The sequence below is a fragment of the Acomys russatus genome, chromosome 16 (assembly GCF_903995435.1).
Source record: "Acomys russatus chromosome 16, mAcoRus1.1, whole genome shotgun sequence".
Lineage (NCBI taxonomy): Eukaryota > Metazoa > Chordata > Mammalia > Rodentia > Muridae > Acomys > Acomys russatus.
The window spans coordinates 29,690,077-29,702,714 of record NC_067152.1 but is presented as its reverse complement, the minus strand read 5'-3'; the positions used below and the strand labels follow the sequence as shown (position 1 = coordinate 29,702,714).

The 12,638-nt window shown below is 51.7% G+C and overlaps 1 protein-coding gene across 1 annotated transcript in view; it reads left to right on the top strand.

Annotated features, from left to right (window-relative positions):
* The window catches only part of Plekhm1 (pleckstrin homology and RUN domain containing M1), a 37,970-nt gene that overhangs the window by 23,634 nt on the left and 1,698 nt on the right, over positions 1-12,638 (top strand). The window contains exons 6-10 of the mRNA XM_051158826.1: positions 1,498-2,418; positions 5,110-5,255; positions 8,180-8,373; positions 11,999-12,062; positions 12,456-12,613. Coding sequence (XP_051014783.1) covers positions 1,498-2,418; positions 5,110-5,255; positions 8,180-8,373; positions 11,999-12,062; positions 12,456-12,613 — 1,483 coding nt within the window. The remainder of the gene's footprint in view (positions 1-1,497; positions 2,419-5,109; positions 5,256-8,179; positions 8,374-11,998; positions 12,063-12,455; positions 12,614-12,638) is intronic.

Sequence of the window (12,638 nt, the reverse complement as noted above, 5' to 3'; positions counted from 1 at the left end):
CCTCAGTAAAACAAGAACAAACAAAAGACCTCATTACAGAATAGAAAAGTACTTTTTTTTTTTTTTTTTTTTTTTTTTTTGGTCTTTTGAGACGGGGTCTTGCGATATAGCCCTGCCTTGCCCAGTCCTTATTATGTAGCTGAGATTAGCCTCAAACTCACTTTTTGAGGTTATCTTTGTACATTCACCTCTGAAGTGCTGGGGTTTCAGGTGTGTGCCACTACTCCTAGCTTATATCATATATAGAAATGGAACTATTCTGTGGAATTTAGGGTGGCAAAGCCCGGCCAGTTCTATAGGTTTGTAGTCTCAGCTGCTCAGTAGATGGAGGCAGGAGGTTCTCAAGTTTATAGTACCCAGAGTGAGTTCAAGATCATCTGAGTAACTTTATATAATCTTTTTTTTTTTAATTAAAAAAAAAAAAAAACCAACTACAGATAATAGCTCAGTGATTAAACATTGACTTCAGGTGTGAAGGCCTGAGTTCAGTCTCAAGTACCATGAAAAAACCAGACCAAGACATCTAGGATTGCAGAGAGCCCACAATTCCTTCCAGAACTCAGGAAAGCCTGCCCTTGAAGGCCAGCCTTCTAGTGGCTCATCCTAAAGGCCTTATCTTGGATTCTTCAGGGACAGCCCTAGCAGGGCTTATCACACCTGCTGTCTGTTCCAGCTCTGCACATGCTGTGTATGGTATGGCTTGATCTCCACACCCTGTAAATTCCAGAAAGCATTAAATAGTCCGAGCTTAATTTTTCAGTAACCCTCAAAATGGTTTGGGTTGGTTGGTTGGCTGGTTGGTTTTCCAAGACAAGGTGTCACTATGTAGTCCTAGCTGTCCTCAAACTCACTATGCAGACCAGCTGGCTTCAAACTCACTAAGATCAAGAGCATGAGGTGGTCTGCTCAAGCAGGGAGGAAGAAGTTAACAGCGCTCTTCCGGAAACATCCTTGACATGTCCAGGGCATGGTGATGACCCGAGCATATGGCAGTGGGGAGTGGTGAATAGTTCCTGGAGCGGGTTTTGTTCTGTAATGGAGACCAAGAAGCACGATGGTAAAAGAAATGACAGCAGCACGTGTGCCGACAGGAATGGTCCAGTAGAGACCAGGGGCAGCATGGGAAAGGAGAACTGCTGGAGAGAGGCCCTTGTCCTTGCGCAGGTGGAGGGAGGGGTTGGCCTCGGCAGAGGCGGCTGGGAAGTGTGGGCACAGATGCTGGGGGCAAGGGCATGCAGTGAGGAGGCCCTTAAAGGAGCCTGAGCACTTCCATCTTTCCAGTGAAATCTTGGAGGTGAGGTCACCAGCTGAGGAGAGGATGGAGTGTGGAGATATGCAAAAAGCTGTTCCTTCTAGTTGCAGGGTCCCATTTGAAAGTGCCTGGGGCCACCTTCTGGTGGCAGTCACTCTCCCATGGAAGAACACTGGGCACCAGTTGTGGCTTTGAATCATAAAGGGACAGGCCCATGGTCTAAAGTGCCTCTTTCCTTCCACTAGGCTTGTCTAACCCATTCCGGGGCCTCATGAAGCTGGGCACAGTAGCCCGGAGAGGAGCCATGGGCATCTGGAAGGAATTCTTTTGTGAGCTGTCCCCACTGGAGCTCCGCCTCTACCTGAGTGATGAGGAGCGCACCTGTGTGGAAAGCTGCTCCCTGCTACGGTGTGAGGCTGTGGGGCCAGCCCACAGTGACGGGCGTTTTGAGTTGGTCTTCTCTGGCAAGAAGCTGGCACTCCGTGCCTCCTCCCAGGATGAGGCCGAGGACTGGCTTGACCGCGTGCGGGAGGCTTTGCAGAAGGTGCGACCTCATCAGGAGGACGAGTGGGTGAATATCCAGTACCCAGACCAGCCTGAGGATGCCCCAGAGGCCCCCCCTGACAGCCTGCCCCCTAACTCAGCCGTGCTCCCAGAGCATGCAGGTACCCAGGGCATGCAGTTAGACTGGACATCTGTCCAGGTTCCAGAACCAGATGCTATCAAAGAGTCCCTTTTGTACCTGTACTCAGACCGGACCTGGATCCCCTATATCTTTTCCCTGTCCTTGGAGTCTCTGAAGTGTTTCCGTGTGAGAAACAACGAGAAGATGCTAAGTGACAGCCATGGAGTGGAAACCATCCGAGACATCCTGCCAGACACCAGCCTTGGGGGCCCAGCCTTCTTCAAAATCATCACAGCCAAGGCCGTCCTGAAACTGCAGGCCAAGAACACTGAGGAGGCCGCCCTGTGGAGAGACCTGGTCCGCAAGGTGCTGGCGTCTTACTTGGAGTCAGCGGAAGAGGCTGTGACACTTGGGGGGAGTCTGGATGAAAACTGTCAGGAGGTGCTGAAGTTTGCCACAAGGGAGAATGGCTTCCTGCTACAGTACCTTGTGGCCATCCCCACTGAGAAGGGCCTCGACTCCCAGGGCTGCTTCTGTGCAGGTGCTGGCTGACCCTCCCACCAACCCTAGCTGCCTGTGTTCTTCTTCCTGCGGGGTCATCTCTCTGGGCTCCCCACCAAGGCCTTCATCCTTCCCATACGCATGATATAGCAGATGGCACCTGCACTGCAGCCCCTACTCCTCCACAGTGCCCTCTGTGGACAGCCCCTGCCCAGTCCCTTGACACCTCCTCGTGCCAGTGGGACCCGTGATTGGCAGTCCTGCTTCCTGGGACCCTCTGTCCTTCCTGCTTTATATTATTGCTACACTGCATATATTTCTGTTGCGAGGGTGTAGGGCCCTTCCAAAGCACATGTGCTGTGCTTGCGTGCTATGCAGTGTTGTCCAATAAGCTTCTGTACTGATGAAAATGTCGGGGTCTGTGCTTTCCAACTGAGTCACAGGTTACATGTGGTCATGCATGCTTAACGTGTGGCCTTGTAGAGCTAAAACTGAATTTTCTATTTACTTAAGTATCAAGGCAACCTCTGACTTTGAGCTACTGTGTTAGGCAACATATTGCTCCACAGTTTAGGTGCTCATCCTCCTCACACGTCTCAAGTACCCCAGGCTGGCTTTGAACTTACATAACTGAAGATGACGGTGAACTCTTGGTCCTTCTGCATTCCTAAGTGCTGGGATCACAGGCATGCATTACTGTGCACTGCCACTGCCACCACCTTTTCTGTCTATCTTTCTTTGTTTTTCTTTTCTTTTTTTTTTTTTTAGATACAGTTTTACTCTGTAGCCAAAGCTGATCTCGAACTCTGCCTCAGCCCCCCTGAGTAGTGGTATTACAGGCATTTGTCACCACACCAGGTTGGCCTTTCTGTCCATTTCTCTTATGCATATTATTCCGTGTGAAGAACACTGCTGGGTCGGTATCATCATGGGATCTGATCCTGGGCAGAGAGCAGGGCCAGATGCTTTGTTTGGATTATCTTATTTCTGCTCAGTACCACCTTGTAGAGTTAGGGGCTAGTTTCTCTTTTTATATTATAGGTGAAGAAAGTAGAGCCCAAAGCTAGTATCTTGTCCAGGCTCTTAGTATATGCAAGAGGCAACGTAGATGACTGTACCCTGGAACCTGTGCTCACTGGCATGACACTAGAGGCCTCCCAGGAGAGAAGTCAACTGCCCTGTTGCAGAAGAATGCAGCAGGAAGCTGAGCTGTCCTGATGGGGTGGAACCCAGGAGACCATAGAGGAAAGCCTGCTTCAAGTGCCCAGAAGGAAGTGGCCTGTGGCAAGCCCCTGGAGGGTGGGCTGAGCAGAGCTTCCTGCAGGAGACACCTGCAAACCTCTGCCTGCCCCAGCACTCACACACTGAACTTGTGAGGGAGGCCCCTGTCTGTGGGTGTGAGTACCCTAAGGACAACTCTTCCATGTGGCTGTCACCTCCAGCCCACCACCCGAGTTCAGGCTTTCTACACCGAGGCACTCTCCAGTGGCCAGGAAGATGCCATCCAATAATATTTGTGTTGGAAGTTTATAGGGCTCTTGTACTGTTTACATTTGTAATGACCTCACAAAATAGCGTCGGTAGCTAAGTTATGCAGTGTAACAGAATCTTGGGAAAACTGGGTGATGGTCAGGATGAGGCAGCTGAACAACAGGAAAGCTAGCTCTTTGGTTCTGAAAACAAAGGGCCACCCCACCCCACCCCACCCCACCATCCCACCACCCCACCAGTGGGAGGCAGGGGCTGATTAAGCTTTGTGCCTTGGCACTCCTGACTCCTGACTTTCACTGCTCGCCGGTATGGAGAAATTACTGACCAGATGGCTAACACCATCACTGTCCTGAGACCTGCTACTGTAGCCGCAAGCAGACACCATGTTATGTCTAGGTCATGCTGTTTCTGCTGGCTTCCACGCTACTTCCGTGGCCAGGCCCCTCTCCAAAGCCCCGTCACTGCTAAGCAGGGTCCTAGCTTTGCTGTTCTTGTTTCTGAGCCCCAGTGGGGAAGAAGCAGTCCAGCTTGGCACAGAGGAAAACACTGGCTTTGTGACCAACCAAGCCCAGCTTTGGCTGCCACCTATCCACTTAGTCTTCGTGTGACGTGACAGAGGTCTTCCTGTGAGGGTTTTTGTTGGTTTTGGTTTTTGGTTGTTTGTTTGTTTGTTTTGATTTGTTTTGTTTTGAGACAGGTTCTTACTGTGTAACCCTAAGCTGACCTCAAACTCAGAATCCTCCTACCTCATTCTCCGAGTGCTCCTAGACCCTGCAATAATTGCTTAATAGGTCCTATCGTAATTAACAGTTTTGCCTGGTGCGGTGGTGCATGTAGTGCAGGCCTTTAATCCTAGCACTTGGGAGGCAGAAAACAAGCAGATCTCTCTTGAGTTCAAGACCAGCCTATTCTATATAGTAAGATCCTGTCTCAAAGAAACCAAAAAAAAAAAAAAAATTTTTTTTTATTGTAAGTGGTGGAAATATGAGCAATTTAAAAAAATATTTATTTATTGAGAGAGAGAGGAGGTCACAGGAATTGGTTTTCTCCTAACCTGTGAGTTCCAGGGATTGAACTCAAACGTAAGCCATGAGGCTTGGTGGCCTTTCCCTCTGTACCATCTTGGCAGCCCGTTGTTTCATCTTTACATCAGCAGGCCTTTCCTACTACAGCGGATTCGGGGTTACACGAAGCTGACCCTGGCCCCCACCACTCACTCACCCACCGTCCATTTCCGTAGGCTGCTCCCGGCAGATTGGCTTCTCCTTCGTACGACCCAAGCTCTGTGCCTTCTCTGGCCTGTATTACTGTGACTTCTGCCACCAAGACGATGCCTCAGTGATTCCAGCCAGGGTCATCCACAACTGGGATCTCACGAAGCGCCCGGTAAGTGTGTAGGCCAGGCCGCCACCAGCCACACAGGCTCACCGACCGAGGGGCATTCTCTCCTAGGCTGTGGCTGTTAGTCTGTTTGGAGAGCTTTGCCTATAGGGAAGCTTAGATCACTGGTTCAGGCCCTGAGGTGTGGGTCTGAAAGCTTGGTGTCTGCCTGCAGCCCCTGAACAGTGCTCTGTAAAACTCTGCCTTGGTCCCCTGCGGCCACCTGGGGTCAGTACCCTAAAGCTAAGATAGAGGCAGAGCTGTTCAAAACACTGGCAGTAAAGTTGGCCAAGGGGAAAGTCAGGATAGAAAAGATCTGAGACACCGATGGATGGATGGACTGACGTACAGACAGGTGGATAGATAGCAAAATGGTTCAGCCAGCAGCCTGCACCTCTTAGATAGTCAGCTTTGCTTGTGCTGATTGTCTGGGGCCAAGCCGACTGTACTTTGTTGCCCTAGGAAAGAGAAAGTATTTTTCTAGGTCATACAGTATGGTTATGGCGTGACACCAACAGCTTAAAGAAGCCCAAACACAAGTGAAAATTCGGTGTCATTGTTGAAGATATAGCCACTGTTCAGTTTTTAACCTTTGAGCATCAGTGTTTTCAGCTGGAAAAATGCCAATGCTGATTTTTTTTAAGTGTTTTGGGAAATAGCATTTTCTGTGCATTTGTTTATGTAAGCATCTGGACTCTTCTTGCTTCACCACATTTTGTTTATTTAATACTGTGTCTTGGGTCCTTTTTTATTATTAATTGTGTTTGTGTGTACATCTGCACAGTATGTGTGTCCTGGGGATTGAACTGCCTCATTAGGCTTGGCTGCAAACACCTCACTTTCTGAGCCATCTTTTGTTTTGTTTTCTGAGACAGGGTTTCTCTGTGTATCCTTGCCTGTCCTGGAACTCTAGTGTAGACCCGGCTGGCCTTGAACTCCTAGAGACCGTCCTGCCTCTGTCTCCTTAGTGGAGGACCTAAAAGGCATGAACCACCACTATGGGGCTCGACTGAGCCTTCCTGATGGCCCCTGGGCACCAAACGCTCTGAAGGAGCTTGCTTGCTTGTAGCATCCTCAGCGCCTGCCAACAGTGCCTTTCCTTCCTGTGAAGCCTGTTATCCCCCCCTGGCCCTAATGCACCTGTCCAGAATCCTCCTCAGAGGGAGCAGACTTGGCTTTCTCCCAAGGGCGTGGACAGGAGCCTGAGGCTGCAGTCTTGGCTTTGAATGTGCCCCACCCCCCCCCCCTCACCAACACACACACACACACACACACACACACACACACACACACACTTCAGGGATGGTGACTCTGAGTCTGTTTCTCCCTGTGGCGAGGGAAACCCCAACATTGCCTTCATTTTGGCCGTCTGTTGTTTACCTGGTCTCCACCCCTGTATTAAATATTCTGCCACAAAGAAGAGAATAAGCCTCAAAATGCAAAGGTGCACAGAGCCCTTTACCAGTAAAGCAGCTCCCCTAGCCTGATGTCCCCGGGGAGCTCCTCCCTCACTGCTGTAGTCTTTGGTCTCATCTTTTCCCTCACTGGACATTGCAGTCCTGTTCTAGGTGCTTCTGGGACCAGGAAATAGCTGGTTCTCCCTCCGCAATCACTGGCCTGGGAAAGACAGGAAAAAGCAAAGCAGAGAGTAGTTGGCTCAAGGAGTTGGAACTGCATTGTTCGCTGCTACTGCGCTGGCTGACCCACTTGTGTTGAGATCCAACTGGCACCTGGCAGAGTGTGAGCCCAGGACCAAGTTCCTGCTTTTGCCTGGCTCTTCCATGCCCACAGGGTACGAAGAGCCTCTGGGAAGCATGAAGTCCCATGGCAGTGCTTGGCAGTATTTACCGCACACTGCTGGATATTGTATCAGCTGAGTTCAGCCTAGAGGGTAGCAATTTGACAGTCTGGGGGCTGTTACCTCAGGACTCTGGCACATGGGAAATGGAATTATCTATTGCTGGGCTGGGGGTAATAGCTGTTGGCAGTCAGGAGAGAGGTGGTCAGAGGTCTCTCCCATCCCCAGTTATATGAGCCGCTCTCCTGAGGATCCCATTATACACCCCCTGACCTTCAGGGGCCAATGGGTCTGGGGTAGGCTCTTGTACTGTAGTGGCAGCAGCTCCCATTTACCGAGGATGGGTAGCATGCCAGGTCCTGTCCAAAGCTTATGTCTTTTAGTCTATACTCAAAAGAATGTTCATGAAGTGTGTTTTGATTTTCCTCTGGCAAACCTTAGCTCTTGGCCACAGGAAGGAGAATTTACGGCAGCCCCATGTAGAGAGACCATGCCTGCTGGCCTGTGCCATCCACTGGCGAGTTGGATAAGCCACTTCAGCTTCTCTATGGCTGTTTCCTCATCTATGCAACAGGCACCGCCACTGCTCCCTGAGGATGAGAGAAGACAGAGGGATCACTCAGCTCTAGAGTGGAGAGTGCTGGCAGTTGAGCCCCCTAAGACTGTCCTCAAGTGCTGACGAGAGCTGAGGGAACTTGGGAGCACCATGGAGTGCTGTCTGCTCTGCAGCTTCCTGAGGCTGGAGCTTGATGGCAGCAGAGTCATCTAGTTCCTGAGTTAGAGCCCAGAGGACAGCATGTTTCTTGTAGGCAGGAAAAGGGGGGCTGGGAGGACAGGAAAGTATGGGGAAAGTCGGTGAGGCCCATGGAAAGGGACACCTCCCTTATCTCAGCATGGTTAGAATCAGACAACAGGATTTGAGAGTCAAACCAGTTTCCGATATCGACTGGACCATTTTCTGAGCTGTGTGACCTTGGTCAAGTGGCCTCAATTCTCTGCCCTTATTTCCTGGTCTGTAACTTGAAGAAAGTCCCACTCAGTGAGAGTGGGCTGCAAACAGGCTTGGACTAGGTAACGCAGCATCCAGCGAGAAGTCTTGGCTAAACAGACAAGGTCTTCGTGGATTTTCCAGGTCTGCCGGCAGGCCCTGAAGTTCCTGGCACAGATCCGGGCCCAGCCCCTTATCAACCTACAGCTGGTGAACGCCTCTCTGTATGAGCATGTGGAGCGCATGCACCTCATTGGCAGGAGCCGGGAGCAGCTGAAACTTCTGGGGGACTACCTGGGCCTTTGCCGAAGTGGTGCCCTGAAGGAGCTGAGCAAAAGGTGAGTACACTTGATGTGTACATGCACACCAGCCTAGGCCTGCGCGAGGTGCCTACTTGGGAGATGCCAGAGGTGAGCGGGGAATTGCCCACTGGGCTGTGAAATCACTGCATCCTTTGAGGGTTGGTTGTGGTTTTAGTCATTCATATGGTCATCACTTGCTTGGTTAACAAAAAATGTATTGAGAACAACTGTTCCAAGCCCTGGAAAAGTAGGTGAACCCTGGGCTGAATGAGGCAGACCCAGGACCTCCTTTCAGGAAGCCACTGATTTCTGTGGGAGGCAGGTGAGCCAGCATCACCTCCAACCAGGGGCAGAAGGTGGGAGAGATGAAGGATGCTCCAGACGTACAGAGGAGACACATCTGACCTGAGGAGCAGGAAGATGCATCAGAAGACTTCCTGGAAGGAGTGGCTCCTGAAATGAGAGCTGAAAAGTAAACAGAAGTTGAAGAGGGAAGGAGGAGAGGAAGAGGGTTGGCAGGGGGTGGCACCCACGGGCGGTGGAGGACAGCACCATACATGGAAAGCGCAGGGAGAGAGAGCTGTGGCTGAAGAAGGAAAGGAAGTGGGCAGAGTGGGGAAGGGCAAAACCGAGAAACTGAGGAGGATGCTAGCCTGGCTCCTTGGCTGCTTGCTGTTGTCCTTGGCAGCCTTCCTCTCTAGACCACGTACAGCATGTACAATGGGCAGTACATGGGAGACCCTTGCTACTCAGGGCCTGGGATCTTTGGCACTCAAGGGATGGGGGTGACCTTGGACCTGAGGATAGTCTGACAAGGGCTCTCTGACGGCCTCATGCACCTGCAGGCCCTACAGTCATGGCCAGCCGAGATGTGGTTATTGAGGGGCCTCTAGGAGGGCAGGCCTTGAGGAGAAGCAAGGTGCATTGCCCAGTATGGATTTCCTGTCTGCCTCACTGGCTCTCTGGAGACTAGCAGTGCCTACAGACTGTCCTTCCCCAGGGGCCAGCACAGAGAACTTGGTCTGAACATGTCTCCTCAGGCCCAGGCATACTTCAGTTCTCCCAGGGGTGGCCTGTGCTGTGCCTGAGGGATTAGGTGTGCCCAAGGATGGTCCCCTGGCTCTTAGGTAGGGCAGAGGGGAATGCAGGCCCTGCTCCGCCAGTGAGCGCTAGAGCTTTATCTCCTTCCATAGGGCCTAGAGGAACTGACAGCTTTTGGGAGTCTCTGCCATCTGACATTAGCCCAGTACCTGGGTCTCCTTTTTTCCATGAAGTTGACCCTTTTTTTTTTTTTTTTTTTTCCTTTCAGAGATTCCATGGGCCAGGGCTCCAAAGAGTTTGTGCCACTGCCCAGTAGTGAAGTCTCTGTGTGGGAGAAAAGTCTCTCTGGCTCCCACAGAGACCTGAGGATCTGTGGTGATGGGTGACCACAGCGTGGCTCCTGCGTGCTGGCCCCATTCGCTCTTACCTGCTGACTTGTTTGCAAGCAGCCTTCAGTGGGTGCTCAGGCAGCCTGCCTCTGTTTCCGTCTCCCTGACTTGTTGTCTGAACCTCGGCACAGCCCTGCACACCTGCCTGTAAGAGGGCAGGCCATGCCTGTGGAACTCCTATCTTACTTAAAAATTGTATTTGTGTGTGTATACATATGGTATTTGAGGAGGGGATTTGCATAGGCCCATGCACATGAGTGCAGAGGCCAAAGGACTGTCCTGCCCAGTCACTTGTCTTATTCATTGGAAAGTCTGTTATTGAACCCAGAGCATGCCATTCTTTGGCTGGGCTGGCTAGCCAGTGAGTCCCAGTGGTCCTCCTGTCTTTGCCCATGAGGTGCTGGGTTGCAGCCACACCCCAGCATTTTACATAGGTACTGGAGATCCTAACTCAAGCCTCATCTCTGTGCGGCAAGCACTCTTTCCCCAAGTGCTTAGAGGCAAGCACAGGGCAAGAGAAGAGCATGAAAGCAGCTCCTGCCTGACCTAGACCTCTGCATGGCTCCAGGAAGTGTTTGTGGTGGTCTGAGCCTGTTTACCCATCCGTAAGATGGCTTATATGGGTCTTGGTTATATGGCCTTCCTGAGTTGAGGTGAGAGCCTCATGAGAGAATCAGTGTTTGGGCCTTAACCAGCCACAGACAGACAGGCAGATGACTAGGTCAGCAGTATACATGTCCTGAGGAAGGGTAACCAAGGCAGCCTGGGCAGGAGGCTGCGAAGCTCCCAGGAAAGTAATGGACAAAGGATGTCCAGAGAAGAATGGGGCTTAGATGAAAGTGGTTGGTCATCCATGCAAGTCTCCCAGATCCCCTGGCCTTGGCAGGGTTCCTGCTTCCTTGCCTGGCCAGCTACCTTTGTTTCAGAGCACTGAGAGGAGCTCCTCATCGTATAGGCAGGGAAACTGGGACCCAGTCCAGGCTGTGTCCATCTCTCCGTATGCCCTTGACTAAGCCTTAGAGGAAAACCAGTTGCACAGCCCCATGAAGAATGACAGGCCAAAGGCACAATTACTCCCAAGGAAGGTCCTGAGCCTGCAGGCTCCTAAGACTGGATGGGGGGAAGGTGACAGGGGTAAATCTCCATCAAATCAGCCCCACTCTTCCTGCCAAGTCAGGGTCAGTCTTTGTACCATGTTTTCCTGCCTATATGTGGCAGCTTCCTGTTCCCAGAAAGCTGGAGAGTCACTGGGGGCAAATTGGAGTCCTCAGCCACAGTTCAGTGTAGCCTGCTTGGTTGTGTAGGTTTCACCACTCTAGCCCCAGCTTGGGCTCCCAGAGGATCAGAACTGAGGCCATTGGCTAGGGCATGGCCTATCTCTCCCAGGGCCTGACACTGTCCTCTCCTAGATGTCCCCTGTGCCCAGATAGGACCCCACACAGACATGTGGTCAGTCAGGTTCTGTGCCAGGGACTTCCTACAAGTGTTTTCTCTCCATCTCTCAGGATGTGACCCAGGGTCCCAGCCATTGGTCCTAGGCAGGGCTGGTGTCCAACCTTCATCTTTTGCTCCTTAACTCTAAGTAGGGTCTGCTTTGCCTAGAGTGTGCATCAGCTCCTCTGACAGATCAGGGAAACCAGATACCTGAACATGACTGGGTGGGGCAGGGACTTGGGGGACAGCAACTACATCCATGTTTTTCTGTCCTTAGAACTGTTGCAGTGGTGCTCCTGACTCAGTGGGGGACGGGGAGGGGTTACAGATACCGTCCAGGCTCCTATGTTCAAGCTCTAGCTCAAATCTTAACTCTGTGACCTCAGGCAAGTCATTTAACCTGTGTTTCCTGTCTTCTCAAGATGGGAGTGGAAATCTGGACCAGCTTCGCAGGATTCCTACAAAGACTAGATTCCTAGCCCAAGTGTCAGCGACATCGTCCTCATCCGCATGGCTTGTTCGTCATGTGTTCAGTGAATTATTTAATCTCCAACACAGTCCCATGTCTCCCAGGAGAATACCTGAGGTTCAGGGTTACTTAGCTTGCCCCAGCCACTGGGGGTTAATGTTCCAGGAAGCTCAGAGGGGAGCTCAGGCTGACTGACTTGGGCCTTGGCCTGCCTGGTAACCAGGACCTGTGTGGCTGGTGGGTAGGCAGGACTGAGGGGAAGAAAACCAGGAACTGGAGGCCTGACCTGGGAAGTCCTTCTGAGGAAGTACTTGTGTTGTCTTCACAGGCTGAGCCACAGGAATTACCTCCTGGAGTCTCCTCACAAATTCAGTGTTGCTGACCTCCAGCAGGTGAGCATGCTATGCTCCGCACCCCTAAATCTTGGACTCACTAGAAGGTTCTTAATCCTGAAGAAATCACAGAGAAGTCACACCTGTAATTAACTCAGACCAGGCAGCAGTCTTCAACAGCCCACCCCTCAGAATGGCCTCCCTCCTGTCCTCCACACCCTGACTAACCAGGGGTCCGGCACCCCGAGTGAGAGCAGACGGGCCTGTCCTCCACAGTTAACAGAGTAGATTCAGGTCCCATCTGTAAGCCCCGCCCCCAGTGACCTCAGCTGCAGACTGATGCCTGCCTCAAACAGCCTGATGCAAGGAGGTCTCGTGCCCATGTGGAACCAGGGAATTCAGAGGTAGGTGCTATGTGCAGCCACCTCACACTGGCCTCCATTGCTCCTGCAGATTGCAGAGGGTGTGTATGAAGCCTTCCTCAAAGCCCTTATTGAGTTCGCCTCCCAGCATGTCTACCACTGTGACCTGTGCACCCAGCGAGGCTTCATCTGCCAGATCTGCCACCACCAGGATATCATCTTTCCCTTTGAGTTTGACACCACAGTCAGGTACGAGGACTACACAGCTAGCTAG